General features: G+C 57.7%; 1 protein-coding gene across 3 annotated transcripts; it reads left to right on the plus strand.

The window, feature by feature from the left end:
• The first annotated feature begins 3,872 nt into the window (after nucleotides 1-3,872).
• Nucleotides 3,873-24,863, plus strand: KATNB1 (katanin regulatory subunit B1). 3 transcript variants are annotated; one of them, XM_046684367.1, is made up of 20 exons: nucleotides 3,873-3,994; nucleotides 5,103-5,404; nucleotides 9,640-9,770; nucleotides 12,728-12,845; nucleotides 18,266-18,366; nucleotides 18,742-18,783; nucleotides 19,405-19,488; nucleotides 19,690-19,805; nucleotides 20,230-20,301; nucleotides 20,458-20,608; nucleotides 20,758-20,948; nucleotides 21,078-21,208; nucleotides 21,629-21,679; nucleotides 22,644-22,711; nucleotides 22,846-22,965; nucleotides 23,053-23,202; nucleotides 23,503-23,579; nucleotides 23,659-23,733; nucleotides 23,987-24,103; nucleotides 24,439-24,863. In XM_046684367.1, the coding sequence occupies exons 2-20, from the start codon at nucleotides 5,365-5,367 to the stop codon at nucleotides 24,569-24,571; spliced, it is 1,968 nt and encodes a 655-aa protein (XP_046540323.1). In that variant the 5' UTR covers nucleotides 3,873-3,994; nucleotides 5,103-5,364; the 3' UTR covers nucleotides 24,572-24,863. The 3 variants fall into 3 exon arrangements, with proteins under 3 accessions (XP_046540323.1, XP_046540325.1, XP_046540322.1); XM_046684369.1 differs by lacking the exon at nucleotides 3,873-3,994 and adding an exon at nucleotides 4,418-4,977 and having other exon boundaries at nucleotides 23,071-23,202; XM_046684366.1 differs by lacking the exon at nucleotides 3,873-3,994 and adding an exon at nucleotides 4,420-4,977.
• The last annotated feature ends 616 nt before the right edge of the window (nucleotides 24,864-25,479 follow it).

Consider the following 25,479-nt stretch of genomic DNA (forward strand, 5'->3'; position numbering starts at 1 on the left):
CATTTGTACCTCATGTTTCACACACTCCAGCACTAGCCTTTTTCTCCTCCCCTTCTTAATCTATAGCCTGGGACCGCCCCTGCCGCCACACCTTGGCCCCCTTCCTCACTTGCTTCCTGTCCTTCTTCCTGTGGAATGCTGAGGCTCTGCAGCACGTCTGCAGGTCTCACAGCCACCTTCAAACCCCTGGTTAGAGCTCAGCATGGCGAGAGGGACCCAGCTCACCAAGTGGGAATGGCAAGGCCAAGGCGTGTGCCCAGAACTTGGAGGCTTGACATTAGACTGCAAGGGACTGCATCGCAGCTCCTCTGCTCGCCAGCCACTATTTAGCCACCTGTGAAATGGGATGGCGTCGCTGTATGAAATGAGGGAAGACTTGCAAAGCAGGGAGGAGCGGGAGGGGCACAGACAAAGCACTCACGAAATATTAGTTTAAAAAATGGCCAATAAACACACGAAAATGTCAAACTCGTCAGTCATCAGGGAAATGAAACGCCACCACGCACCCACTAGTATGGATAAAAGGAGTCAGTGTCAGTGAGGATGAGAAGCAACAGGAGCTCTCACAGATGGCTTCCCCAGTGGAAGCAGAAGTCAGTACAACCACTCTGGAAAACTGGCTACTAAAAAACTATGTCCCAACAATTCTACTCTTAGGTTGCACTCCATCCACCCATCCACCCACCATCACATCCTTCCATTCATCTATCCATCCATAATGAAGAACAACTCTACAGGCATGCATATATCTCTCTCTCCACCAAAAGGCATGCACTAGAATGTTCATAGCAGCACCAAACTGGAAATGACCAAAACGTCCATCCAGAGTGGAATGGATACATATGTGGTAGAGACATTGTTGATTGGAGCGTGCCAGTGGCATCTCCTGTGTAGAGGCCAGGGATGCTGCTAACCATCCGGCAATGCTCAGGACAGATCCCACAACAGAGAATCATCTGGCCTAAAATGTCAATAACACTGACCTTGAGAAACCCTGCTCAGGCTCGGTGGAAATGCACGAAGTACAACCACATGGATGCCATGTTGGATTTCTCAAATATAATATCAAAAGATTCCAGATACAAAAAAGTACATTCTGTATGATTCCATTTATATAAAGAACAAAAACAGGCAAAATGAATCACTGGTAGTAGAAATCACGATGGTGGTCACTCTTGGGTTGTGAGGGTTAAATGGGACAGAGCACCGGGGGGGGGGGGGGGGGGGGGGTTCTGCGGTGCTGGTGATGTTCTTCTTGACCTAATTATGTTCAGTTTGTGAAATGAATCAATCTCGTACACTCACACTATATGTCCTTTGGGGTATCTGTACTGTGGGGACCTGGAATTGGCCATCCCAAGAGATGTCTCTTTGGCATCAGGATTATTTGAGGCTGATTGCTTTTGATAAACTGGGACAGGGAAGGAGGCTCTGAGGAATGGAACTTGCCCTTTGTTAGGACACATTTACGTTTGTAAGGTAAATCTCTATCTGTAAAACGTGCCTCCCTCTCTGTACCAGGAAGAAGAAAGGAGGTGACCTTCTCTCTAAAAACTCTTAATCAATACCAAAGGCAAGGACTTAAATCTGCATTTTATTGTGCTTCTCTGGTAACCTCCTGTAGCTGACTTCCCTCCCCCTCCCAACGTTGGCATTTCTTTAAGGATTAAACATCTTTCCTTAGGCTAGGAACTGATTGCTGCTGCGCTCACCTGTGACCGCCCAGCTCCAGACAATCGACTTGCCTCCTGCTATGCCCACCGAGATAGCAGACCATTACCTGCTGTGTCCATCAAGCACTGTGCCGACAGGACAATCTTGTGACTATTGTGGGAGGGACATTTCAATCACACGTGAAACACCCTGTTTGGGGGTATATAACCACTCTGTGCACCCCACTTCTTCGCCTTCGGGAAGAAAGGCCCCAGGCCATGGTTCCTCATAAAACTTTGTTTAATTTTCTCTTGCTATTCTGTCTCATGTGAATTTAATTCGCTCTCCGGTCAAACGAACCCACTTTTGGGGAGAGGAAATGTCCTCCTCCCCTATAGTACTATGCTTCAGTATGAAGTGTTTTAAAAGCTGGTCATGAATCGAATCAAGCTTTAACTTCCACTTAAGAAATTCAGGGGAAATGGAACAAGGTAAATGATACCAGGAGACAGTCAAGACAAAATCAAATGTGGGCTATGGGGCCAGCCTAAAAAGTAAACAGCCTGACCTCTTCAAAATATTAATGTCATTAAAAAGTTACTGAAATAGAATGAGCATAAAAGAGCCGAATGTACTGAATCTTGATTGCTCCCTAGTTAGGAAAAAAAATTATTAAAGATATTTTGGGGATGACTGGGGAAATCTGAATATGGATTAGATGTTTGAGAATTATTAGTTTTCTTAGGTGTAGTGATTCAATGGTTATGAAGGTTAAGGGCTTTATTTTTAAGAGCTACAGGCTCAGTATTTAGTCTTGGGGTGAAATCTCACAATGTCTACAACTTTCAAATGGTTCAGAAGAAATATACACATTGGACAAAGCAAATATGACAAGATGATGCAAGAGTTGAAATCGACATGCCAAGTGTATGGGTCACTATATTATTCAGCTACACCCTTATGGTATTCTTTCAAGTTTTCTCCATGAAGTTTTTCACAATAAAAAGTTGAGGGGAAATATAAGGAGGGCAGTTTTGATCAGATTTTACTCTGCTCATGTAGTCCTCTTTTGATACGCTTCCCCAAAGCACAGTGTGAGGGGCAGACCCTCAGCCTCTGTCCCTCAGAGGGAGCAGTATGGGGAGCAATCCGCAGGCTTTGCTTTAAAGACAAGGGGTCAGATCCTTGCCCCATTACCGTGTGGTTTCTTACAAGCACCTTAACCTGGGCCTCAGTTTCCTCATCTGTAAACGGGAGAAGGAATTCCTACCCCTTAGGGTTATGATGAGATTACGTGAGATCGAGCAGCCCTGGGCTGCAACGAGTGGCTGGAGGGGTTCGAGGGTCTTTGGGCATCGGGCCCTGGGAAGGCTGACCAACCTCTCGGCCGCCAGGGCCTGGCCCGAGGAGCGGCTTCTGTGGGTACCAGTCTCTCCCAAGCGGCTCCAACTCCTGGCCCGTCACGGCCCTTCCTAAGCTCACCCCGCAACGAGTCACAGGACAAGCAGGATTTCTGGGATTCCTAGTCGGCTGTCCCCATAAGGGAGCAGCCCACTCATCCATCACCGAGGCCGCGGCCGCGGGGCAGCTCTCCTGGGCTCCACGGCTGACTCGGACCCCCATCAGGCTCGAGCGCCTCCAGGCATCCCCCGAGGGATCCAGGCCAGCGTTCGTGCCAAAGAGGAGGGACAAAGTCCTCAGACCACGGCCGCACGGCTCCCGGGCAAGGGCGAGAAGCAGAAACGACTGCAAAGCGCTGACTAAGCCCGGTCCCCGTTTCGCCCCACTCCAAGATGACTGCGTGCTGCTTCACGCCGCTCCCGACGGCCCCTTCCCATTGGCCAGCTGGAAATTGGTTTTCCAATAACGCTGACGCTGATTGGTCGAGTCGGGACGGTTGCTAAAGCCATTGGCACAGCTGCCATTGGGGGCGTCTCGCAAATTATTTAAACGCAAACTAGGTTGGAGAGCTAGAAGGAAAGGTGGAGGAAAGGGAAAGCTTGAGGCGGAGGCGGGACCGAGGAGACGGCGGCCCGCATTGGTTCACTGGAGGCGAGGGGCGGCTCTTGAACGCTCCTTCCTCGCGATTAGTCCAATTCAGGTAAAGGGGGCGGGTACTTAGGAAAAGCGGCAGAAGGGCCTGCTTCGATTGGTCAATCCTGGCAGGAGGCGGAGCGCTCGCGGCGGCTGATTGGTGCCGGCGGTGAGGAGGGCGGGGCTCCGGGCCGGAGGTTTTGTTGTGAGGGTCGGTTGTCAAGCAGCGGCCAATCAGGGCAGGGGATGGAGGCAAGTGGGGGTCGCGCCTGGAGCGGAGCCTCGGCCTCCGGAGCCGCAGCTGCAGGTGGAGTGGGCTAGGGGGCGAGGCGGCGAGGGGACGATGGGCCCTGGACTTGGCCGGGCCTGGCGGGGCGGGGCCGGCCGGGTGCGGGGAGAGGGCTCCAGGCGGGGGCAGCCTGGAGCCGGCGCTCCGCAAGCCGAGAGGAGTGGGAGGATCGGGCGAGGCCGAGGGACCAGCCCCAGCCTCGGGAGGGCGAGACCGGCGTGGAGGCCGGAGGGGAAAACAACGAGGCCGGAAGCGGAGCCGGGGGTCTGCAGGAGGATGGGTGATGAATAGAGACTCGAGAAGCAGGAGAGTGAATGAATGGGGGATACCGATAGCAGGGGGGAAAAGGGAATAAAGGGGGTCTGGCGAGGCAGGGGCCAAGTGAGGAGACAGGATGTGCACGAATGGGGGCCACAGGCGGCAGGAGAAGGGGCGGTGAACGGAGGACTACAGAGACAGAACGGGGGGACCCACGAGAAAGGGGACGGAGAGGAGAGGGTTCATGGGAAAGAGGCTTGGAGGAAGTGGGTAGGAGGCTCCGCGAGGTGGCCTTTTAGAGTTGAGGAGTCATCCCGACTCACGCCCACCCGGCACTGTCCTTGGGAATGCCAGGGACCAGGAGTAGATCTCTTGCCACAAACTGGGGGGGTTGGACTCTCAGGACCCTCTTCGAGATTCCCCCCCAGAGAAGACATCAATGCCTAACTCTGGGATGCCTCTCAGGGCCCCTAAGCTTAGCCTCTGACTCCGCCCCGTTCCCATACGTCAGACAAAACAGTGACTCCCAGAAATCTATCTGAGCTGCAGACATGTGGTCGGCCCGCCCCACTGCGGCTGCTGCGCTTTAGGCAGCCAGCCTCCTGGAACAGAGCCTCCTCCCCTCATCCTGGCCTCTAGGAGGACCTTCTTTTGCTTGTGTTCCAAGTCACCCTGCCTGAGGTGCCCCGTCTCCAGATTCTCAAATGCGATTTGCAGTGTGGCTACTGGCTCTGGTGGCCTTGGTGGGTGTCTGTCTTTATTAAGTGGCTTTAGTGATCCAGGGAGCTGCTGTGGCAGTTCTGTGAACCCAGGGTCCCCTGAGCGCCCACCAAGTGTTTCCTAACAAGCCACCCCCTCTGTGTTCCAGCCCAGGGGCAAGCTGAGATGGCTCGGGCCTGACCTTCTATGAGCCGGGATCCTGACAGGCACGCACAGGCTGCTGCCGTGGCTGCTGTGACTGATTTGAAACCACGAGGCGGTCTGGGGCCGGGAGACGAAGCGTTCCCTCTGCCTGGATGTGTGAGAGCTCCCTGCCAACTTGATTAGCGGGGCTGGGGGGGATCCACCCCCACCCCACCAGGAAAGCACAGCCTGTTTTGTGGGTGGAGCTTCAGGTGCCAGCCCGAAGGATGGCCACCCCTGTGGTCACCAAGACAGCCTGGAAGTTGCGTGAGTGGTTTTCTTTTTTCTTTCTGCCCCCATTCACCCCTGTTAGCTGCTTGTTGCTGAGTGCCCTCAACTCCCAGCTTTGTGTCCTGTTCTTGGCACGAGGTCCAGGGGGAGACTCTCAGGCTTTGGAGTAAGATAGACCAAGATGCAAATCGTGACTTTGGCATTTTTCAGCTGGGTCACATTGGGCAGGTGACTTAACCTCTCTGAGACTGGTTTCCTGTCCGTGCGATGAGATAATCACACTTACATTCTAGAGTTGCTGTGAGATTCAAGTGAGCTGATGAAGATAATGAGACACTTAGTGCAGCATTTCCAGTTAGGCTGGAAGGCAGGCTGGGACGAGAAATCCTGAAAGATGTTCTTGGCATTTTCGGACATCTCACAAGTCAAGCTTCCCCCGTTAGATGAGGGCATCTTGGGGCGGGGGTGGGAGTGAGAGGGTAGGCAGAGGGATGATGACTGGGCTCTGGAATATAACTGAGCACAAGCACCGCCCACCCCCACCCAGTACTCCACACTGGAGTTCTAAACTCTTTGATCTCAGGACCCCTTTATATTCTTACAAATTATTAAGGACCCCAAAAAGTTTGTGTTTATGGGAGTTCTACCTGTCAGTATTTACCATGTTAGAAATTAATAGTGAGACATTTTAAAACACAAGAATGTACAATCAAACGTGCCATTAGTGATGATGTCATCACATGTCTTGTATCTTCTGGAAAACTCCACCATGTGCTTGTGAGCGGACGAGAGTGTAGAAGGTAAAAAATGCCATCTTAACGTTATTATGGAAACGATTTTGTCCTACTGGACCCCTGAAAAGCTCTGGGGGATGCCGAGCTTCCTCGGGTCTGTTTTGAGAACTGCTCTGCACGTCGGTGCCTCTGTGCCCTCCCCGCCTGTCATAACTGGTTGGCATCGACTGGGTGTGCCCAAACTGGTCACCTCTGGTCACCTCTGCTGCGAGCTGTCCCCGGCTGTTTTCAGAAGCTGGGGGAAGGCTCCTCCACTTCTTAGCCGTGAGAACCTGGGCGAAGCTCTTTTCTGGGCCTCCGTGTCATCATTTGTAAACTAAGAGGTTTGGGCCATTTTCAGATCGTCCCTCAAAGCCCTAGGTTCCGGGGAAGCCCTGTTAGGGGCTTCCAGGGAGCGCTCACTTTAGGCAGTATGACTTTGTATTTATTGGGGTTAGGTATCTGTCCCTTCAATGGTTGGTCTTTCCTGAGCACAGAACCAAGCTCTGGGGAGCCAGTGGGGGCAAAATAGACAAGGTCCCTGTGCAGTGGGGTACAGAGTGTGAGGAGAGCGACAGGCCAGAGTCAGATAATCTGCCCCCTGCCCCATTCTAAGCTGGGACATGTGCTTCGAATCAGTTAACTAGATGATGGGGCTGGGGGGGGGAAGGAGTGCTGTAGACTACCTGAATAGCACATGCAAAGGCCCTGAGGCAGGAAGGTCAGTGCTTTGGAAGGCCTCAAAGGAGGCCATGGGCTATGGCACAGCAGTGGAGACCATATGGTGCCACGCGGGCTGGCGAGGTCTTCAGGGACACATGTTCATAGGACCCCAGCCCTGTGAGGCTTTGGCTTTGTCTTAAAGGCAAGACCAGCCGTCAAAGTGTTCAAGTGGGAGAAAATGTCATCAGGTGTATTGGGCATCCGCTGACAGTTTCATGTGCACTGCAGTTTCCATGGGTATAAGCTGTTGGAAGAGCCCAAGGCCAAATGACCTCTGGCTCCTTGTGGCTCTAGAGTCTGGCGAGGATCAGAAGGTGCTTGGCCAACATGGGCTCACTGAAGCCTAGTTGTTTGCATCTTCTGTTTGGGATGCAAGGCCTCAGCTCCTCTGGCCAGAATGCAGTATTCCCCAGCTCTGGCTGGGATGTGGGGCTTGGGTTGTGCCACCCGAGCTTGGGAAACTGGCATGGGCCTGTGCCACGGGTGGAGCGGCAGCTTGGCCTGCCAGAAGATGCTGTGAGGGTTTTTTTTTGTTTGCATTAAAGTCAGTACCTAAGCCTGGGCTGATGGTGGCTGCTGGCCCTCAGGTCAGAGGAGGAGCTCTTGGGCCAGTGCCCTGTGCTGAGGCCTCCTCTGCCTGGTGCCCATGGTATGTCCCCTTGTCCCCCTGGTCCCTCCAGTCAGTCCCTGGTCAGGCTGCTTAGAGGGGAGTGGTCTGAGCCCTTCTAGAAGGGCCCAACCTCCAGATCCTCAGCCCTAAGTCTGTGGTTCTTCCAGCTGGATGCCCCATCCCGGGAGCCATCTGATCAGGCTGTGGCGTGAAGACAGGAACCTCTTCACTCTCGTTCCCCACTGTCTGCCCAGTGCTGGGCCTGGAGCAGGCATCTGGGAAACATTTATGTTATGAATTAATGTCTGTCTCCAGGGGCAGTAGTTCTGAGGCCCAGAGAGGGGTAGCAGAGTGCCCGAGGAGGCCCAGTGAGGTGGGGCCCAGCCAGAACTTTCCCTGGGAAGGACGAGAGCTGGGGTGGACACTCAGGCCTCTAGGGAGGTCACGCATGGAGAGCGGTGACCACGGGGAGTGTCTTCAGAGAAGGGGAGGGGCCTGAGCTGGGGAACAGAGTGCTCAGGGAGAAGTTTGCCTTCGGAGCTGGGTTGGGCAGTCCCTTTGGCCCAGCAGATGCTCCTGGACAGACACGTGTCGGGGCAGAGCCCCAGAGCACCCCAGGCACCTGTCCCTACAGTAGGACAGAAGGCTCTTGGGTTGAGATGCAGACTAGAGAGGGGCCCAGGTCCCTTGGATCCCGTGGTTGTGTCCCCAAGGCCCCGGCTGACGGGTGGGCCTGCAGGAGACTCTCGTCCTTACTGAGGCTGGGTGCTCCCTTTGCCCAGCTCTAGCCTGGCCAGGCCCTGAGGTAGGGTGTCATCCTGAGGTCCAGCCTGGGCCCTGGTCCCCCAGGCAGTTTTAATAGCCCCTCTGAGCCAGGTTGCCTGGCAGGCAGCCTTCCCCGGGCTGTTTCCCAACCCCCCTGTGATCTGCAGCGGGCAGCACTGAGACCCAGGCAGGGTGGAGGCAGGAGCTGGAGCACAGGAGGGGCCCTTTTCCTCACTGTCACTCAAGCCAGCCGCCCAGTTGCCTTTGGGCATTGGCACTTGGGGTTTCCCCTCTGCCTGGGTGGGGAGACCTGTCTTGTCTTTTCCTTGTGGGGAGGGGCTCACTCGGCCTGGTTCGGAGGCCTGCACTACCTCTGGGTCCTTGCCCATGCTTTGTTCCCTTTGGGGCACTGACGATGCTCTCTGAGGCTGTGTCTGCCTCCCCCACTGCTGCCCCAGCTGCCCTGGCCAGGCGCCCTCAGGGCCGCCCACAACCACCTGACCTCCCGCTCTGTCGGATCAGCCCTCACTCCTACCCCCTCCCTCCCAGACCTCTCAGTTGGCTGCCTCCTGCCCCGCTTTCTCATGCAGCCCACCCTCCTGTGCCCACCCCAGTACCCACTCTCTATAGCAATTCCTTCTTAGCTGCCTGACAATCGTGGAGCACTCGCTCGCTCCCTTTGCAGCGGCTCACAGGCATGTTCTCAGTGAATCCTCAGCAACTCAGTGAGCCAGGAACTGTTCTCTCCATTTGCCGGATGAGGACCCCAGCCCTCAGAGAGGGTGAGTGACTTAGCTAAGGTCACACAGCCCACAATAGTAGAGCTCAGACCAGAACCCGGTCCATGATTCTGAGCCTGTGGGCTGAAGCCCTGAGTGAGCTCACCTGGGGACAGCTTGTCTGGAGTTGACCTGAATGGTTCTTAAAGTGTGTTCCCCAAAGCAGGGTTTGTGTGCACAGCGCGTGGCAGCTGAGGTGCTTAGGTGGGACACAGGTGAATATTTTTTATTTTAATAATTGTTTTCATTTTCTTTCTGTATCATAGAAAAAGCATAATGAACATTTCAAACTTGTAATTTCACGCATATTATTGCTTACAAGACAGAGGTAAATAAAAATTGCAAGTCAATTTCAAAAATTGAGCATAATAAGGCAATAATATTACCGGTTGATGTGGAGAAAAGGGAAAAAAGTCATGGGGCCTAAGAGCGGCGTAGGAATGACTGTAGCTCTGTCTCAGGCCTGTCGCGAGGGGTCTGGCACCAAAGGGGCTGAAGTGGGCAGAGCCTCTGCTGGGCTTCGGGCGTAGGAGCTGGCGGCCCAGCAGGGCAAGGCCAACTGTCCTGCGTGCGGCCCGTCCAGCCCCCTGACTGCCTTCTCCCCTGCCCTTTCCTGTGCAGAGGAGATCGTCGCCCACGCCAGCAATGTGTCCTCGCTGGTGCTGGGCAAAGCCTCGGGGCGCCTGCTGGCTACCGGCGGGGACGACTGCCGCGTCAACCTGTGGTCCATCAACAAGCCCAACTGCATCATGGTGAGCCCGGCAGCGGTGGTGTGGGGGGGACGGGGCGGGGCCTGGGTGGGGCGGGGGCTGTGGGCGGGGCCTGGGGAGGGGCTGTGGGCGGGGCTGTGGGGGGCCTGGAAGGGGCTGGGGTCTGGGCGGGGACTTGGGCGGGGTGGGGCCTGATGAGGGGCTGGGGGCAGGCAGCTTCGCAGGCTCTGCGGCACGGGGCATCCTATCTCCTGGGTGCTGAGCCCGAGGGCAGGGGGACAAGCACCTCAGTGCCGCCCCCAGCCCTCTACTCAAAAAGGCCCAGGACAACCCCGACCGTTGGGATAGTGACCAGCTCTCAGGAATGGGGGAGTCACCTGGCCATGGGACAGAACTCCAGGGAGCCTGTGAGGAGGCTAAAATGAGCCCACAGGCTGGGTTTGAGCCTCCCTTGCCCACCCCCCAACATGTTGACTGCGCCTTGATTCATTCCATGCCTCATTCCACAAACAGGGTTTGAGGGCAGCTGGTTGGAGCTGTTAGAGAACTGCTTCTTTAATAGCACTTTCCCCCTGGTTACCACGCAACTACATTCAGCGCCAAAAACGTCTCCAAAACAGGAAAGCATACAGGAGGAAAAAGTCCAAAAATTAATTACATATAGTTCCATTATCCAAAGACCATACGGCTGCTATTTTGGTCTGTGTCCTACGTGCTGATATTGATACATGTGCACGCACATGTACAATATCATGTACACACATGCATGTGCACACCTAAATAGACAGCAACGTATTTCCAGAACACTATCTTACTCTTCTGTAGCCTGGCTTTTTAAAATAACAATATTGTGATCATTTTCCTATGTCAACAAATGTCCTTTTACAACATGATCTTTAATGGCTTCATGGTATTCCGTGGTTGGGATGGGCTGGAATTAGCTTAGCCATGCCCTGCTCCTGGCTCAGAGGTCATTTCCTGTTTTCTGGCTCGGCTGAGCCACGTGGTGACCGTCCTCATCTACCTAAATCTTTGAGCAGATCTGTGGTCATGGCACTAAATCCAAGAGCGTGCACTTTTTAGAAAGCTTTCAAAACATATTGCCCAATCGCCCTCCAGAAGTCAATGTACATTCTCACCAGCATCTGGCAGCACACAGTATTATCGTTCTTTGGACTCTTGTCCCAGTGAAGATAAAGGTAAAAAGGGGTTGAGGTGATATTCATTAGTAGAATAATCACCTCAGTGTTAGTAAACACTTGGTCACCTGGCGCTTTTTGAGATCCAGCAGAGGACCTAGATGTGACCCAACCACGGTCAGGGTTAAGAACAGAATTGAAATTTTATTTTGTTTCACTTTATTTTTAGGGTTCAAATGTGTTTTTCCCCCCTGAAATGCCAAAGTAACATACAAATTGAAAAAGAATCGACAAAGACTGACAAAAAATGGACATAAAGTGACCCCATGCTCTCGTCCCCAGAGAATCCCAGGGGACAGGTTGGGGTCTGGCCTCTAGACTTATCTTCTGACAACAGGTGCAGCCCGCGGGCCCAGCTGGCCTCATGCGGTGCCTCTGCCCTTGCTCACCACGGACCCGGCCCTCAGTGCGTCAAACAAGCCGCCTTCTCTCTCACCTGAGCCTGTGCGCATGGGCTCCCTCTGCAGGCAGTCCCCTGTGATGCATTTCTGTGTGTTTTTGTGCATGTATGAACTCATACCGTTCAACATCCAAATGGTGCGGGGTCAAGAGTGAAAAGTCTTCCTTGCTCCCCCGACCCGACATCCCTCCTGGAGACAGCCCAGCTCCCCATCTCTCCGTGTCTGCCCAGAATTGTTTTATGGTCTGCCTGTTTCCCTCCCCCTCCATTTTTTGCACAAGTGTTGTCCTGCTGTTACGCTGTCCTCCATCTTTTGTCACCTAGAGTATCCTGGAGATAGGTCGTTGTCATGTTCAGAGGGTGGCCTCGTTGGTTTTCATGGCCGAGTGGTGTCCATTGCCTGGGCGACCACGGACGGCCACAGCTTCTCTAGCCAGTTTCCTGTGTTGGGTATTGATGTTGTTTCCAGTCTTTTGTCAAGAAGATTTGCCGCAGTGAATCACCTGGTCCCTGTGTCCCGCGTGTGGGAGCACGTGCAGCGTGGGCTCCCAGAGGTGGAGGTGCTCGTGTGCAGGGATGTGTGTTTCTCAGTGTGGATGGATTCTGCACGGTTGCCCTCCATGGAGCCCCACCGTTTAGGAGTCGGACAAGCTGCTTGTAACTGGCCTTCAATTTCTCTGTGCTGTCCCCAGCACCCCTGGGGAAGGTTGCCTTAGCAAACACTGCCTTGGGGTGGCCAGCGCTGGGTGAGGAGTGACAGACGCCATGAACTGCAGATTCTGGCCTCCTCTCCAGAAAGCTGGAAATGTCATCACCTCTCACCGCTCCGAGGGGCCAGGCCAGGACGTGGGCTCGGCCCTGCCCAGCTCTGTCTGCTCCGGGTGGGGTCTGAGTTTTTTCCAGCAGAGTCACTCGAAGCCTCTCTGGGTTCCACGAGCCCCAGCCTGGGCGCGTGGCAGGGTCCTCCAGAAGTTCCAGAGGGGCGAGAGTGTGCCATGGTTCTGCCATGGTTTCCCCTCCTGAGGGGCTGGAGCCAGGCAGAGCGAGGAGATGGGAGCAGATCCGAGGGGGTGGTAGCTTGGACTCAGGGCTGGAGGGCCGGCTGCTCCCCTCCAGGGAGCCCAGGGCCATTTCATCAGGTGACGTCCATGTCAGGAGCACAGTGGGCAGGCGGAGGGGGCTGGAGCATGACTGCCTGGGGCCTGGCCCGCTTTTAGCCCTGGGAGCCGAGGCTGAGAGGCGGCTGCTCAGCCATCTGCAGGGGAGCCTGCATGTGACTGTGAAGGCAGCCCCCTGCCTGAGCCGCTTCTCATGATGCCCTTCCCGGGAACCCAGAATTTGGGGCGGCAGCTGGTGGTCTGTCCATGCAGTTCACTGATGCTGCCGCCCTCTCTCCACAGAGCCTGACGGGTCACACGTCCCCGGTGGAGAGTGTCCGCCTCAACACCCCCGAGGAGCTCATCGTGGCCGGCTCCCAGTCGGGCTCCATTCGCGTCTGGGACCTGGAAGCTGCCAAAAGTAGGTGTTGGCGCTTGCTTTCCCCACATGTACCCCCGCACCGTACTCATCTCAGGCTCTGCCGTCCAGCCGCTTCCTCTGGGGAGCCTGTCCTGACTAGACTGGGTGCTTCTCTCTTGGAGCCCTGACCAGATGGTGTGGTGACCCCTGGCCCCCGTTAGCCTGGCAGCAGTTACGTGCACTGCCATCTCTGAGTGCTGGCACCAAGGAGGTGCCCAGGGGATGTCTGAACGGACAACTGTGTGGATGGGCGGGGCGGGGGTGTCTGTGTGGATTCAGAACCCAGAAGGACATCCAGTGTGCCAGGGACCACACAGAACAGGGGCTCGAGTGAGGTGGCTCTGAGGAGAACTGGGGAGCGTGCGCCCACCTCAGGGGGCGGCCCAGCTCAGCTCCGGCTCCCTGTTGCCTGCAGGAATGGGGCCTCGGGCGGCCAGCACTTCTGTTTCCTTGGGCTTTGTTTTGGTTTGGTTTTCATCTTTATAGAAGCTACGCACAGTTTCGAAAGTCAAATAGTGCTGGTTCTACGAGTCATCACAATGAGACAAGGAGCTTTTCCCCACTCCTCATTCTCCACAGGCTTCTCTCCTCTGCCTGGCACTTTGCTCATCACCTCCACTTTTCCAAACGACACGGCTATATGGCAGTTTCTTTCTTTTCTTTTTAAAGACACTTGCTACGTTAGCTGTTGCCTTCCTAGGACAGAAGGTGAGAACTGAGCTCTCTTAGAGCCACCCCGACTCTGTCACTCACATTTCCCCTCCATCCTCCCAGTGTCACCTTTTAAACATTCAGTGTTTATATTATCGGGACCATACAGGATTATTCAGAGCTAATTATATTTCTTTTCTTTTCATAACTTTGTTTCCCTGGAGTTGATAATTGTTCTTTTTTTCATCTATATGTTTTTTACCTCATTATTACTAATTCAACCCCAAATTCTCCGCCAGAAGAGTCAGCCTCCTCCTTGAGTTTACCCTCAAACTCATCCCATAATTGAGGCGTCTCTTCTCAGAGCCTCTGTCCCCCGGGTCCCGGTGGCCTGGGAGCTCCTGGCCTGCAGCCCAGCTGCCATCCGGGGGCCTCCTGTCTCCTCTCCGGGGAGCTCTCTCATCTCTGCTGCGCCAGGCCCATGTGGCCGTCTTGCTCGCTTTTCTCGCTCTTTTTGATGGAGCACGTTCTTTCATAGCTCACTGAGAAAGGGTGCGTGACAGGCACAGTTTTCGAGACTGACTGTCCATGGCTAAAAATGACTTTATTCTACCCCCATCATTTGTTTAGAGTTCGAGTATAGAATTCTAGGGTGGAAATACTTTTCCCCAGAATTTTGAAGGTGCAGCTCCGTTGCGTGTTAGGTTCCGGGGGCGCTGTTAGGAGGGCGGTGTCGTCTCCTCGGCAGTCCCTCTCTCAGAGCGTGGGCCCTGCTTCTCTCCCCATCCGCCTCTCTCTGCAGGCCTGCAGCCTCTTTGTCCCTGCGTGCTGAAGTTTCACAGTGGTGGACCTGGTGGGTCAGTGTTCGTCCCTGTGCCAGATCCTCACTGGCTTCTCTCAGGCTATAAACTCATGCCCTCTGTTCTGGGCCAAGGGGGGAGTCTCGCCTTTTCCAAAAGAGGGGCTGCCTTTTAGCCTCAGGCAGGTGTTGCCACACAGCAGTGTGGGTCCAGTGTTGCCAGCTCTATGGATTTTCCAAGAGAAGCTGCGAATCTGGAAATTGATGTGGAATCCACCCATTTCTGCATGTTGACAGCTAATTCAGCATATTTTTCAGAACACTATGCAGGCCAACACTGAGAGGTCCAAGTAAAACGTGTTTGCCCTCTGCTCTTTCCAAGCCTCTGGCCTGGACCTTCCAGCATGCCAGGCGGGAGGCTGTCTGCTCCCTGAAGGCCGAGCAGGGAACAGCAGCATGGATTTTATCGAGGCTGGCTTTTCCAGAAGAGAGGCCCCTGCCCGGCTGAGACTTGCAGGTCCTTCTGGGCTTCCTATGGTGTGCGCTCTGCCTCTGCTGCAGGACCGCAGCCATCAGCCATGCATGCCCACTGGCCAGGTTCCTTCTGCTCAAGAACAGTGGTCCTCTTGTGTAGGTGGTCCTCAAGAAAGATGGTGCCCCTGGGCCTCATGGGTGATGCTTGCCCACTGGGGAGGGGCTGCTTAAGAAAGACGGAGCCCCAGGACCCCTGATAACAAACAGGGGCTGCGTCTCAGCACATGGTCCTGCTGCCTGGCCATGTGCAGGATCGAGGGCATGGTGTGCTCGGGTGTCACTGCACTCAAGGGGCCAAGGAGGAGCATGCCGGGCCGGCTGGGCTCCGGCCGAGAAAGCAGAAGAGCTTCAGCAGAAGGCGGTTGACGTCCTGGGGAGCCCTGCCTGGACCTGGGTCCCAGTGGATGGTCCCCACCACCGCACTCTGCAGTGGGGAGCCGAGGGCACCATGCTTTCTCAGCCACGACCGTGTCCCTCATGAGGGAATGTGAGGGATTCCTTGAGGTGGGCAAAGGAGGAAAACTGAAGAAAAGGCTTCTGGGATTCCTGGGCCCTGGCCATCTAGGGCTGGTCCTCTCAAGGAGCTAATTCCAGACACCTGGCCAGACCCCTCTCCCAGAGAACCTGACTCGGCAGTGCAGTGGGCCTGGAATCTGGCTTTCAGTAAGCTTCCAGGTGATTCTGATGCAGAGCCAGGTTGGCAGGGCCCCCTTATTTGACAGATGGGCAAACTGGGGCCAGGGAGAGTAAAGACCCCGTGGCTGGGGGTGGCAGAAGCTGGGATTCGAATCCTGGTGTCCAGACTCCCATCCCAGCTGTCCGCCCGCCATTTGCTGCCTCACGTTTAGGGGTGTTCTCCGATGGAAGAGAAACGTGCTCTCAGCAGCCTCGGCAGGAAGAGCTGAGACTCAGGCCCACCTCCACCCCCACCCACAGCGGGAGTGAAAATGACCCACATATTAGCACCCCAGGAGCAGAAGGGGTTCTGGAAGGGCTGCTTGACTGTCACATCAGTTGCCTTGAAAGGCAGCCCATCACTGGAGGGTTCGGGTGGAGGCCGACCAGCTACTCAGCTGGCAGGGCCTGGGGGTTCCCACACGGGCCACACAGCCCCCGCAGGCCCCTCCGCTCTGCAGTTCTGGATCCTGTGACTGAGTCTGGCATCAGGAGGACTTCCAGGGGCCCTTCTGGGACAGAAGAGCAAGGGCAGAAGTCACACCAGAAGAATGTGGTCCTGCCAGCTTTCCATGGTGCAGCCAGAGGGCGAGGGTGGGTCAGCCCCGGGATCCCACAGCAAGGCTGGCTGCGCTTCATGATGCTGGCCCACGCGGGGCTGGGACCTGATGCATTCTCCCGGAGCAGGGCAGGATTTTGGAAGACGTGCTGTGGGATGCAAAGCGAGTGGACTGAAGCAGGAGCTGGCATGAGTCTGCACCCTCCTGGCCCTGGACTGGGAGCCTGTGCCCGATGCCACCCTGGCCAGCAAGCCAGTGCTGAGCCCCTAGTGATCCGTGACACCTACAGAGTGAGGAGGGGCAGCTGCTCAGGTTTTGGTGTGGTTGAAATAGACACTCACTTGACAGACGTGGCAGGTGCCTGGTCACAGTCTGGGAAGGACGTAAAGGTGGCTCAGTCCCAGCTCAGCCCCAGGTGCCTGCGCAGAGGGGCACCTGGGGGGATGGGGGGAGGTGGCGGGTGGGGGGTTGGACTCTGTCCCCAAGGCAGATGACAGCCAGAACAGCTCCCTCCCTCCTACTCTCAGGTGTGCCTGTCCTGTCCTGGGAGCTTTAGACGAATGGGAGGCAGGTGCAGGGCCACACGGGAAGCATGCTGCTCAGTCAGATGCCTGCTTTAAAGCCGGGCTCTGCGCCCTGCTGACGGGCCTGGGCAGGCTGCTGCGCCCTCTGAGCCTCGGTCCATCCCCACCGCCCGGCGTTGCTGGGGGCGGACTCCTGCTCGGAATCACTCAGCCTGTTCTGGGAACACCGGAAGTGCTCAGCAGATGTCCTGGGAGAAGGCAGGTGCCCAAATGGCCATGGCACTGGGTGGTGGGTCATCCCTGGGGCTCCAAGAGAGAGAACCAGGACATGAGGCCTGAGGAGGAAAGAAGGTCCAGCCTGGGGGACAGAGAGGAGGGGATGAAGGCAGGCCTTGTGCAGGAAGAAATTACACCAATAGTAATTATAACTGGCATTTACTGAGCACTTACCATGCGTCGGGCCCATGCTAAGAACTTTAGGTCCATTTTATTACATAATTCTGGCCATGACCCACTATGAGGCTCAGAGTGTGTAAGGGATTGCCCAGGGTCACACAGCAAGTGAGGGGCAGAGCCAAGACTTCTCTCAGTTCTGTCTGGCTCCAGAGCCCTGGACCCGGACCCTGAAGGATAGAGACAATCACAGTAGAGTTTGTTTAATTCACTCAGTGCTTGGAGCTCGACTCTTTGTCCCTAAAGCATTACATTTGAAGTCTGCTTGAACTCCTCCTCCAACAAAGAGCTCACTGCCTCCCAAGGCACCCTGTTTCACCGTGGCTCAAACCTAAGGATGGCTGGACTCCCGCACCCCTGGCACCAGCACTCGTGGGGTCATTGATGTCATTCAGACAGTGGAATTAGAAATCTTTTAAAAAGCAAGACACATGAGGCCAGAGAGAAGAGGCAAATCTGTTACCAGAGAAAACTGTCGAGACAGAAGCACAAGGTTTGCCTGTGGGCCGAGACAGGCTGGGCCACAGAGCTGCCTGCAGAGCTTTGAACGGTGGCAGACATGGTTCCCTGGGGCAGCAGGAGGCGAGCAACCTCCTGCCCCTGAGCGTTCTGAGGCCCTGTCATGTCCTCCCTGTGTTCCCTCAGTCCCACAGCTCCACTGAGTGTCCTCATGGCCACCCTCAAGATCCCTTGGACAGAGGACAAGTGTGAGCATCGGGGCCACCCCAGGCACACCCTCCACTTACCCTCCTTGGGGCCTTTGCCCACCACTCCCCTCTGCTCGACATCCTCCCTCATCCTCTTGCCTGACAGCCTGCTCAAATACCATCTCCTCCAAAAAGCCTTCCTGGATTTCTCTTTTCAACCAAGCAGTTTCTCCCGCAGCTTGGACCTCTGCTGCATCCTTCTTGCTCTGTCTCGAGTGTGGTGGGATACTTGGCAGATCATAAGCTGCACATCCATGGGGCGAGCCCAGAGTCACAAGCCAGGGGGTACATTTTCTGGGGGCTCGGGTAATGACAGAAATGGCTGTCATCTCTTGGGTTAAAAATAAGAAAATTAGTTGTTGGGGTGGTAGGACTCTGGTTGGTTTCCCCGTATTTGTGAAATCTGTGTCATTGTGTTCTGTGCAGCTGCATTACAGCACACACAGGGAGCACAGCGGCCCTCCTCCGGGGCCGGCCTGCGTGCCTCACGCCGTGTCTCTGTTTTCTCCCTTGGTAGTTCTGCGCACACTCATGGGACACAAAGCCAACATCTGCAGCCTGGATTTCCACCCGTATGGCGAGTTCGTAGCCTCGGGCTCCCAGGACACAAACATCAAGGTGAGACGCTGCTCCGAGCCTGGTGCCTCCCCGCAGGGCCGGCCAGGGGACGAGCTGTGTGTCCTGCCTGAGGGGCTGGCTTTTGGCTCTGAGGGGGGGTGTCTGCCCTCTGCAGCAGCAGCTGTAGCCTCCTGGGGAAGGGGCATGTGGAGGTGTTCACCAGGCATTTCTGCTCAGGGTTAGTGAGTGGCGTCTGCCCAGCATTGGTGAGCAGGTTCCAGACCCCTGGCATTTTGGGGTGTAATGACCCAGAGCCCTCTCTGCTCGTGGCTGCACTGTGCCCTCTGACCTAGGCTTCAGTGCCTGGATCCTGCCCGGCCCCAGCACCTTCTTATGACCTATCCTGACTCCGCCCCTCTGTGCCTCTCCCCACAGCTCTGGGACATCAGGAGGAAAGGCTGTGTCTTCCGATACAGGGTAAGGAAGGCGCCCTCGCTCATCACCAGTACTGTGCAGGCATGGAGCATGAGGTGGGGCCCGACGCTGGCGGGGCTGGAGGGAGTGCTGTCCAGCATGGGTGAGAATGTGAGAAATGGGAGTGCAAACGAGAGAAATGTGAGTGGAGCAGGAGTGCTGTGGGTGGTCCACCTGGACCCCCGGCTCTCGGTGCATCCCCCAGAGCCGTGTTTGCCAAACTGCTCCGTGCTCTGGGTTTGCAGGCAGGTAACAGGTGTCATTAGGTGAAGGGGTGCCTATTCATATGCGTTTGGAAGCATTGAGTTTAACAAAAAATTATATTTGGAGGTTTTTACACCCTTTGACATTAAGAGAGAGCATTTAACTCTCCAAAAAGAGGCATGAGATACGTCGTTTCCCAAACTATATGACCACCCCATCTTGGTTTGTCCATGACGGCGTGTGGAGAAGTGTCCCTCTGTGACATCTCCCACACGTGGCTGTCTGTCCCCTGCCTGCCTGCTCCCCAGGGACTCCCGAGACTTCCTGCCCCCACTGTGCCGAGGGCAGGGATGGAGTCGGGTGGCGGGGAGGGAAGCCCACTGGGCTTAGGTCCTCAGCTCAGCTCAGTGTGCTCCTCAGGGCCACAGCCAGGCCGTGCGCTGTCTCCGGTTCAGCCCTGATGGGAAGTGGTTGGCATCAGCTGCAGATGACCACACTGTGAAGGTAGCTCCTGGCTGCCCCGGGCCCGGGGCCGGTCACACTCAGGTTGGGTCCTCACCTCCCTCCCCATTGGGCTCGTGTGTCTGTCCCAAGCCCATCCAGAGTGGAAGGTGGTTTGTGGATAAAGAGCTGAGGCTGGAATGGAGGGAGGGCGGGCAGCCAAGGTGCCAGGCCCAGTCCTGACCTCCACCCCGCCCTGCCCAGCTCTGGGACCTGACTGCTGGCAAGATGATGTCTGAGTTCCCTGGCCACACGGGGCCTGTGAATGTGGTGGAGTTTCACCCCAACGAGTACCTCCTGGCTTCTGGCAGCTCTGACAGGTGAGAAGGAGGGCCCATCGCCTGTGATGGCCATCCCTCACATCTCTGCCCTCCGTGTGTGTATGTACATCTGTCCCCAGTCAGTTTCTCTGTGCCAGGGTGTCATACACCTGATGATCCTATGTAGATTGAATTGACTGCCAGCTCTGCCAGGATCGGAGCCTGGTCCCATCTCTCCCCTGGCCCCAGTGTCCTGGGTCTTCAAAGGCATGTCGGGACCCAAGGCCCATGTTCGCCTCCCGCCTGCTGAGTCCCCTCCCCCTGCCTGTGCAGGGCCAGCCCGTGGCCCCAGGCATTGCTCTTGGTGGCCTTGATTGGAGGGGTGGGGGCAGGTGTCTGGAGAGAACCCGGCTTCCCCAGCCACAGGCCCGGGTGGAGGCCAGCGTTGGGGCACTGGCACAGCACAGCCTGGCTGCCTTTGCAGGACCATCCGTTTCTGGGATCTGGAGAAGTTCCAGGTGGTGAGCTGCATCGAAGGGGAGCCGGGGCCTGTGAGGTACGCAGGCGGCTGCGCAGGGGCCGGGCCTCCCCCCAGACAGTGGGAGGGACGTGGGTGGGCCTTTCCCATCCCTGCTTCCGCTCCCTCCTGTCCTGGGCTCCCTCAGCCTGCCCACATTTCTTGGGACCCATGGCCCACTCTCGCCTGGCCCAGGAGCGTCCTCTTCAACCCCGATGGCTGCTGCCTGTACAGCGGCTGCCAGGACTCGCTGCGCGTCTATGGCTGGGAGCCCGAGCGCTGCTTTGATGTGGTCCTAGTCAACTGGGGCAAGGTGGCTGACCTGGCCATCTGCAACGACCAGCTGGTGAGAGGGCCACTGCCTGCCCTGCCCGCCTCCACCTCTGTCCCCACTTCCCCCCCCCCCCCCGAGCTGGGATCCTGCCCGCCCCACCCCCACCCCCCCACACTGCCCCTGCTGCGAAGGTCCTGCCCCAGCTCTGCCACTTCCTGCAGATAGGCGTGGCCTTCTCCCAGAGCAACGTCTCCTCTTATGTGGTGGACCTGACGCGGGTCACCAGGACAGGCATGGTGGCCCAGGACCCCGTGCAGGACAGCCGGCCCCTGGCGCAGCAGCCACCCCACCCCAGCGCCCCCCTTCGGCGCATCTACGAGCGGCCCAGCACGGCCTGCAGCAAGCCTCAGAGGTGGGGTGATCTGGGCCTCCAGGGTGCTGGGGGGCACAGGACGCAGGCCTGTTGCCGGGAAGACTTCAGGGGGCGCAGCCCTGGCCTCACTGGGGCCCTGCCCTCCTTTCGGCTTGGCCCTGCCCCCAGGGTGAAGCAGAACTCGGAGAGCGAGCGCCGCAGCCCCAGCAGCGAGGACGACCGGGACGAGCGGGAGTCCCAGGCGGAGATCCAGAACGCTGAGGACTACAACGAGATCTTCCAGCCCAAGAACAGCATCAGTGAGCCCTGGGCCCCGGTGTCCCTCCGAGCCCCAGCGTCCCCATTTTGAAATGGAGGCACGCCGTCCTTCAGGGATGGCGTCTTTGCCGCTCTGCTCCTTTGGTTTAACTCCTGATGCACACCTAGCCCCAGGCTCTGTTCCTAGGTCCTCTGGGCCCCAGTGGAGGCCCGGCAGCTACTTGGTGCCCCTGCCCGCCCCGAGCAAAGGAAGGTCCACAGGGGCAAGTGGGTGGAAAGGGGCAGGCCTGAGGGTTTGTGGGGCCAGGAACAGGGTCACAGGTCAGCAGCTGTGTGCCTGGGAGCCACCTTCCATCCCCCACATCCTGACAGGGCCCTGGGTCCCCAGACCCCAGCCCTGAGGGCTCAGACAGGATCTCTGACTGGTCAACGTGAGTCCTCAGCCCCCTTCGCCTCTGCAGGTCGGACACCACCCCGGAGAAGCGAGCCCTTCCCAGCACCCCCGGAGGACGGTGAGTTGGAGGACGGAGCCTGGCCCCCCAGGGACTCTGGTCCTCTCTCCTTAGGAGCCCCTGCCCCTCCCCCAAGCCTCCTCTTCATGGCACAACCTCCAGCCTCTCTCCCACTGGGTCTTTTCCCTCCGCTCACTCAAGAGTACCTACTGTGTGCCCAGCCTGGGCTAGGCCCTGGTGATTGGGTGTGAATAAGGCAGGCAGGTGCCCCCTAGGAGCCCACACCGTGGGAAGGAGGGCAAATAGCAGACAGACCACCACACAGACGGGTCTAGAAATGGGACACGTGCCGTGGAGGAAGGGGTGGGCTGGTGAGAGAGGTCACTAGGGCCCCCTGTGATGGGGATCAGGCACGCCTGAGGGCCAGGTGAGGAGAGAAGAGGGCAGAGCCTTGGGTGGGAGGGAGCCAAGAGGAGGGTGGGGGCTTGGGTCTGGGAAAGGAGGCCAGGCCCTGTGGGCCGTCGTTGGTTTGTGTTTCGCTGGAAGCTTTAAGAAAGGAGAGAACGTGATCTGCTTTATGACTGGAGAAGAGACGGGGGTGGGCACCCTCCCGCCCCCTGGCTTTCTCCTTGAGGGGCCATCCTCTCGCCCCACCTTGAGGCTGGGTTCCTGAAGGGCCTCCCCCTCCTGTGTACCCCACTCCCCACAGCACCCCCGCCCCCCCTCTCCAGCGCACACACTCCCGCGCTAATAGGATGACGGGTTCACCACACCCTGGAGCCCCTGGGTCCCGTCCACGCACAGGGTAAACACCTGCTTTCTGCCAGACCCCTGGTGCATAGAGAGGGATGAGCCCGGCCCAGCCCTGCCCTCAGGCCTCCCCAGGACCTGCACTGCTGGCTCCTGCTCCGTCCCCCCATTTACAGATGCCCGGAGCCCCACCCCCCATCCTCACTAGCCCTGCTTTCTTCGCACCAGTCCCTTCTCCTGGCCTGACCCAGCCATCTTTTCCTTTTGCCTCCAGACGTGGCCACAGCAAAGGAAGCAGCAGAGCCCAGCCCAGCCATGGACGCACAGTTCCCAGTGCCAAATGTACATCAGGGTGGAGAGGGCGTGATGTAGGGATCAGATGGGCTGGAGTCCTGAACCAGGGGTCTGGGCTGTCCATGCTGTGGGTGGAGGGGAGGCCTCAGGGTGGCCGCCCGCTGAGCTCCAGATCCCTCCAGCTCGAGGTCCTGGCCCGGCCCCCCGTCGTCACTTCCACCCCTGCACCCAAGGCTGAGCCCACCATCATCCCTGCTGCCCGGAACGAGCCCATCGGGCTGAAGGCCTCTGACTTCCTGCCCGTGAGTAGGGCCCCACCCAAGGGCGGGTGGAAGCCATGCGGCGAGGGCAGAACTTTGCTGCCAGCATCTGGGTGCCTGTCCCACCAGGCCGTGAAGATCCCCCAGCAGGCGGAGCTGGTCGACGAGGATGCCATGTCACAGATCCGCAAAGGCCACGACACCATGTGCGTGGTGCTCACTAGCCGCCACAAGAACCTGGACACCGTGAGGGCTGTGTGGACCACAGGCGACATCAAGGCAGGCACCGCCCCTGCCTGGGGCTCAGGGTTGAACCGGAGGCAAGCCGCACGAGGGAGGGCTGGGGGTGAGGCGGCCCCGTCGCTGCCCCCTCGCCACCCCGTGGCTGACTTCATTTTTGTTTCCTCCGTCGTTGTCATCACGGGCTGTTGGGCATTGAGCAGCTATTTGTGGGCCTGCCTGACACTCATCATTTTAGGTGTAGTCTTATTAACACCCCACGAACCCTGTCATCACGCCACACCCAGGCGGGGCCGCACTGTCGCACACAGTCCCCTCTGACAGGTGCTCTGTTTGCAGACTTCAGTGGACTCGGCTGTGGCCATCAATGACCTGTCGGTGGTGGTGGACCTCCTCAACATCGTCAACCAGAAAGCGTAAGTGGCCGTGGCAGGTGGAGTGGGTGGGTAGGCAGGGCGGGCACTGAGGACGCGTGTCCCTGGCCCTTTCCCCCAGCTCCTTGTGGAAGCTGGACCTGTGTACCACGGTCCTGCCGCAGATCGAGAAGCTTCTGCAGAGCAAGTATGAGAGGTACATGTGGGGAAGCCGAGCCTGCCTCACAGCGGGGAGGGGGCATCAGAGCTCCTGCAGGGACCACGGGAGAGACCCCAGTGCCTATGTGAGGTGGCAGTGTAGCCTTGCTGTCCCCTCCAAGTTCCCAGGGAGGCCAGAGTGATAACAAGCCCGTGCTGCCTCTGATCCTGCCTCTGCCCCCTCTGTCTCTGTGCCTTGCTTTCTGTTGACCTTTCTGTCCATGGCCCCAATCATCCATCTGCCTCTGAAGCTATGTGCAGACGGGCTGCACCTCCCTGAAGCTGATCCTGCAGCGGTTTCTGCCCCTCATCACTGACATCCTGGCGGCCCCGCCCTCCGTGGGTGTGGACATCAGCCGGGAGGAGAGGTGAGGGGCCAGGCAGGGTGGGTATGCTGGGAGGTGTGTATGCTGGGAGCAGGGGTGCCAGGGCACACGGGCCTGGGGGCCGGGCCAGCTTGATGGTGGCTCTGCTGAAACAGCTTGTAGAGGAGGTCACTGTGCTGGGCAGTGGCTCAGGGCGTGGGGCCCTCCGTGGCCTGGCTCTGCCCTGAGCCCTGGCACTGCCTAGGTGGGTCCTGCGCTCTGGGCCTCAGCCTTCTTCTTTGGGGAGGGGCAAGAGCAGTTAGGACAGGAAAGGCCCAGGGTCGGGTGCGGTCCTGGGGTCGTGTCCAGCTGCTCCATCACTGCCCCTCTGTCCACAGGCTACACAAGTGCCGGCTGTGCTACAAGCAGCTCAAGAGCATCAGCGGCTTTGTCAAGAGCAAGTCAGGCCTGAGTGGCCGCCACGGCAGTGCCTTCCGCGAGCTGCACCTGCTCATGGCCAGTCTGGACTGAGGAGCCTCGTGGGGGGCACCCAGCAGCCCTCAGGGCCTGGCCTCAGCCCCTCCTCCTGTTCCCTGTGTGCCCACTGGCCAATGAGCCTCTGCCTGGCCCCCACTGCTGCCCTATGGCCATCCTGGAGGCGGCGGCGCTGGCCCACTGGCCCCCTCCACAGCCCCGAACTCTTGGACTTCTCTCCAGCAACGCTGCCCGGCTTTGCCCAACTCTTGCTTCTGGGGGCAGCGAACTGAGCCCGGGGGCTGCTGCTGTAATTTATAAGGCAGATTTTATTAAATTTGTAACTATTCCCTGGTTTCCTTGCTGGGAGGGGCGTGCTCTGGCCCGTGGCTCTGCTGGGCCCAGGACTGCCTGCCTGGTCTCAGAGAGGAGACCACTCCCCCTCCAAGCTCCAGAGGTGGTGCGCCAGGCGGTGTGGCCAGCAGAGGGCAGCCGAGGGACAGACGGGCGGGAAAGAGCTGGTTTACTTATTCTGGGGGAGGCGGGAGAGGCATCCCATGGACGCCTCTGGGCCTGGCCAACAGCTGTACCCTACAGGGTGCTTGGAGCGCAGCCTCGCAGACACGGGCAGCACTGGGCTGGCCCAGAGCCCAGCACCCTCCCCCATCCCCCAGGCTGCCTCCAGGGACAGGACTGGAAGGGCAGCTGCCCCATCTGACGAGGGCTCTGCGTAGCTTTCACTCCCCGCGGGAGCCCCCAGTGCTGGCTGCCCAGAACAGGTTCCCCTGACCCAGTGGTCAGCCCTGAGAAGAGGGCCCCTGCTCCTTCCCGAGGCAGCAGCTGTCGGTTCAGTCCCGCTTGGTTGGAGGGAGGGCCCCACTGGGGCTGGGAGCAGTGCAGGCCAACACAACCCCCGACGGGTGGGAGTCCTGTAGGCACTGGGGGCAGGGGGCGCTCAGCCGTGG

Source organism: Equus quagga, chromosome 13 (assembly GCF_021613505.1).
Source record: "Equus quagga isolate Etosha38 chromosome 13, UCLA_HA_Equagga_1.0, whole genome shotgun sequence".
Classification (NCBI taxonomy): domain Eukaryota; kingdom Metazoa; phylum Chordata; class Mammalia; order Perissodactyla; family Equidae; genus Equus; species Equus quagga.

Bases quoted from the DNA above. Each gene is read 5' to 3' on its own strand.
- KATNB1 (XM_046684367.1), top strand. From the start codon at position 5,365: ATGGCCACCCCTGTGGTCACCAAGACAGCCTGGAAGTTGC. The intron at 20,609-20,757 runs GTGAGAGGGCCA...CACTTCCTGCAG, and splicing joins CCATCTGCAACGACCAGCTG to ATAGGCGTGGCCTTCTCCCA. The intron at 20,949-21,077 runs GTGGGGTGATCT...CCCTGCCCCCAG, and splicing joins GCCTGCAGCAAGCCTCAGAG to GGTGAAGCAGAACTCGGAGA.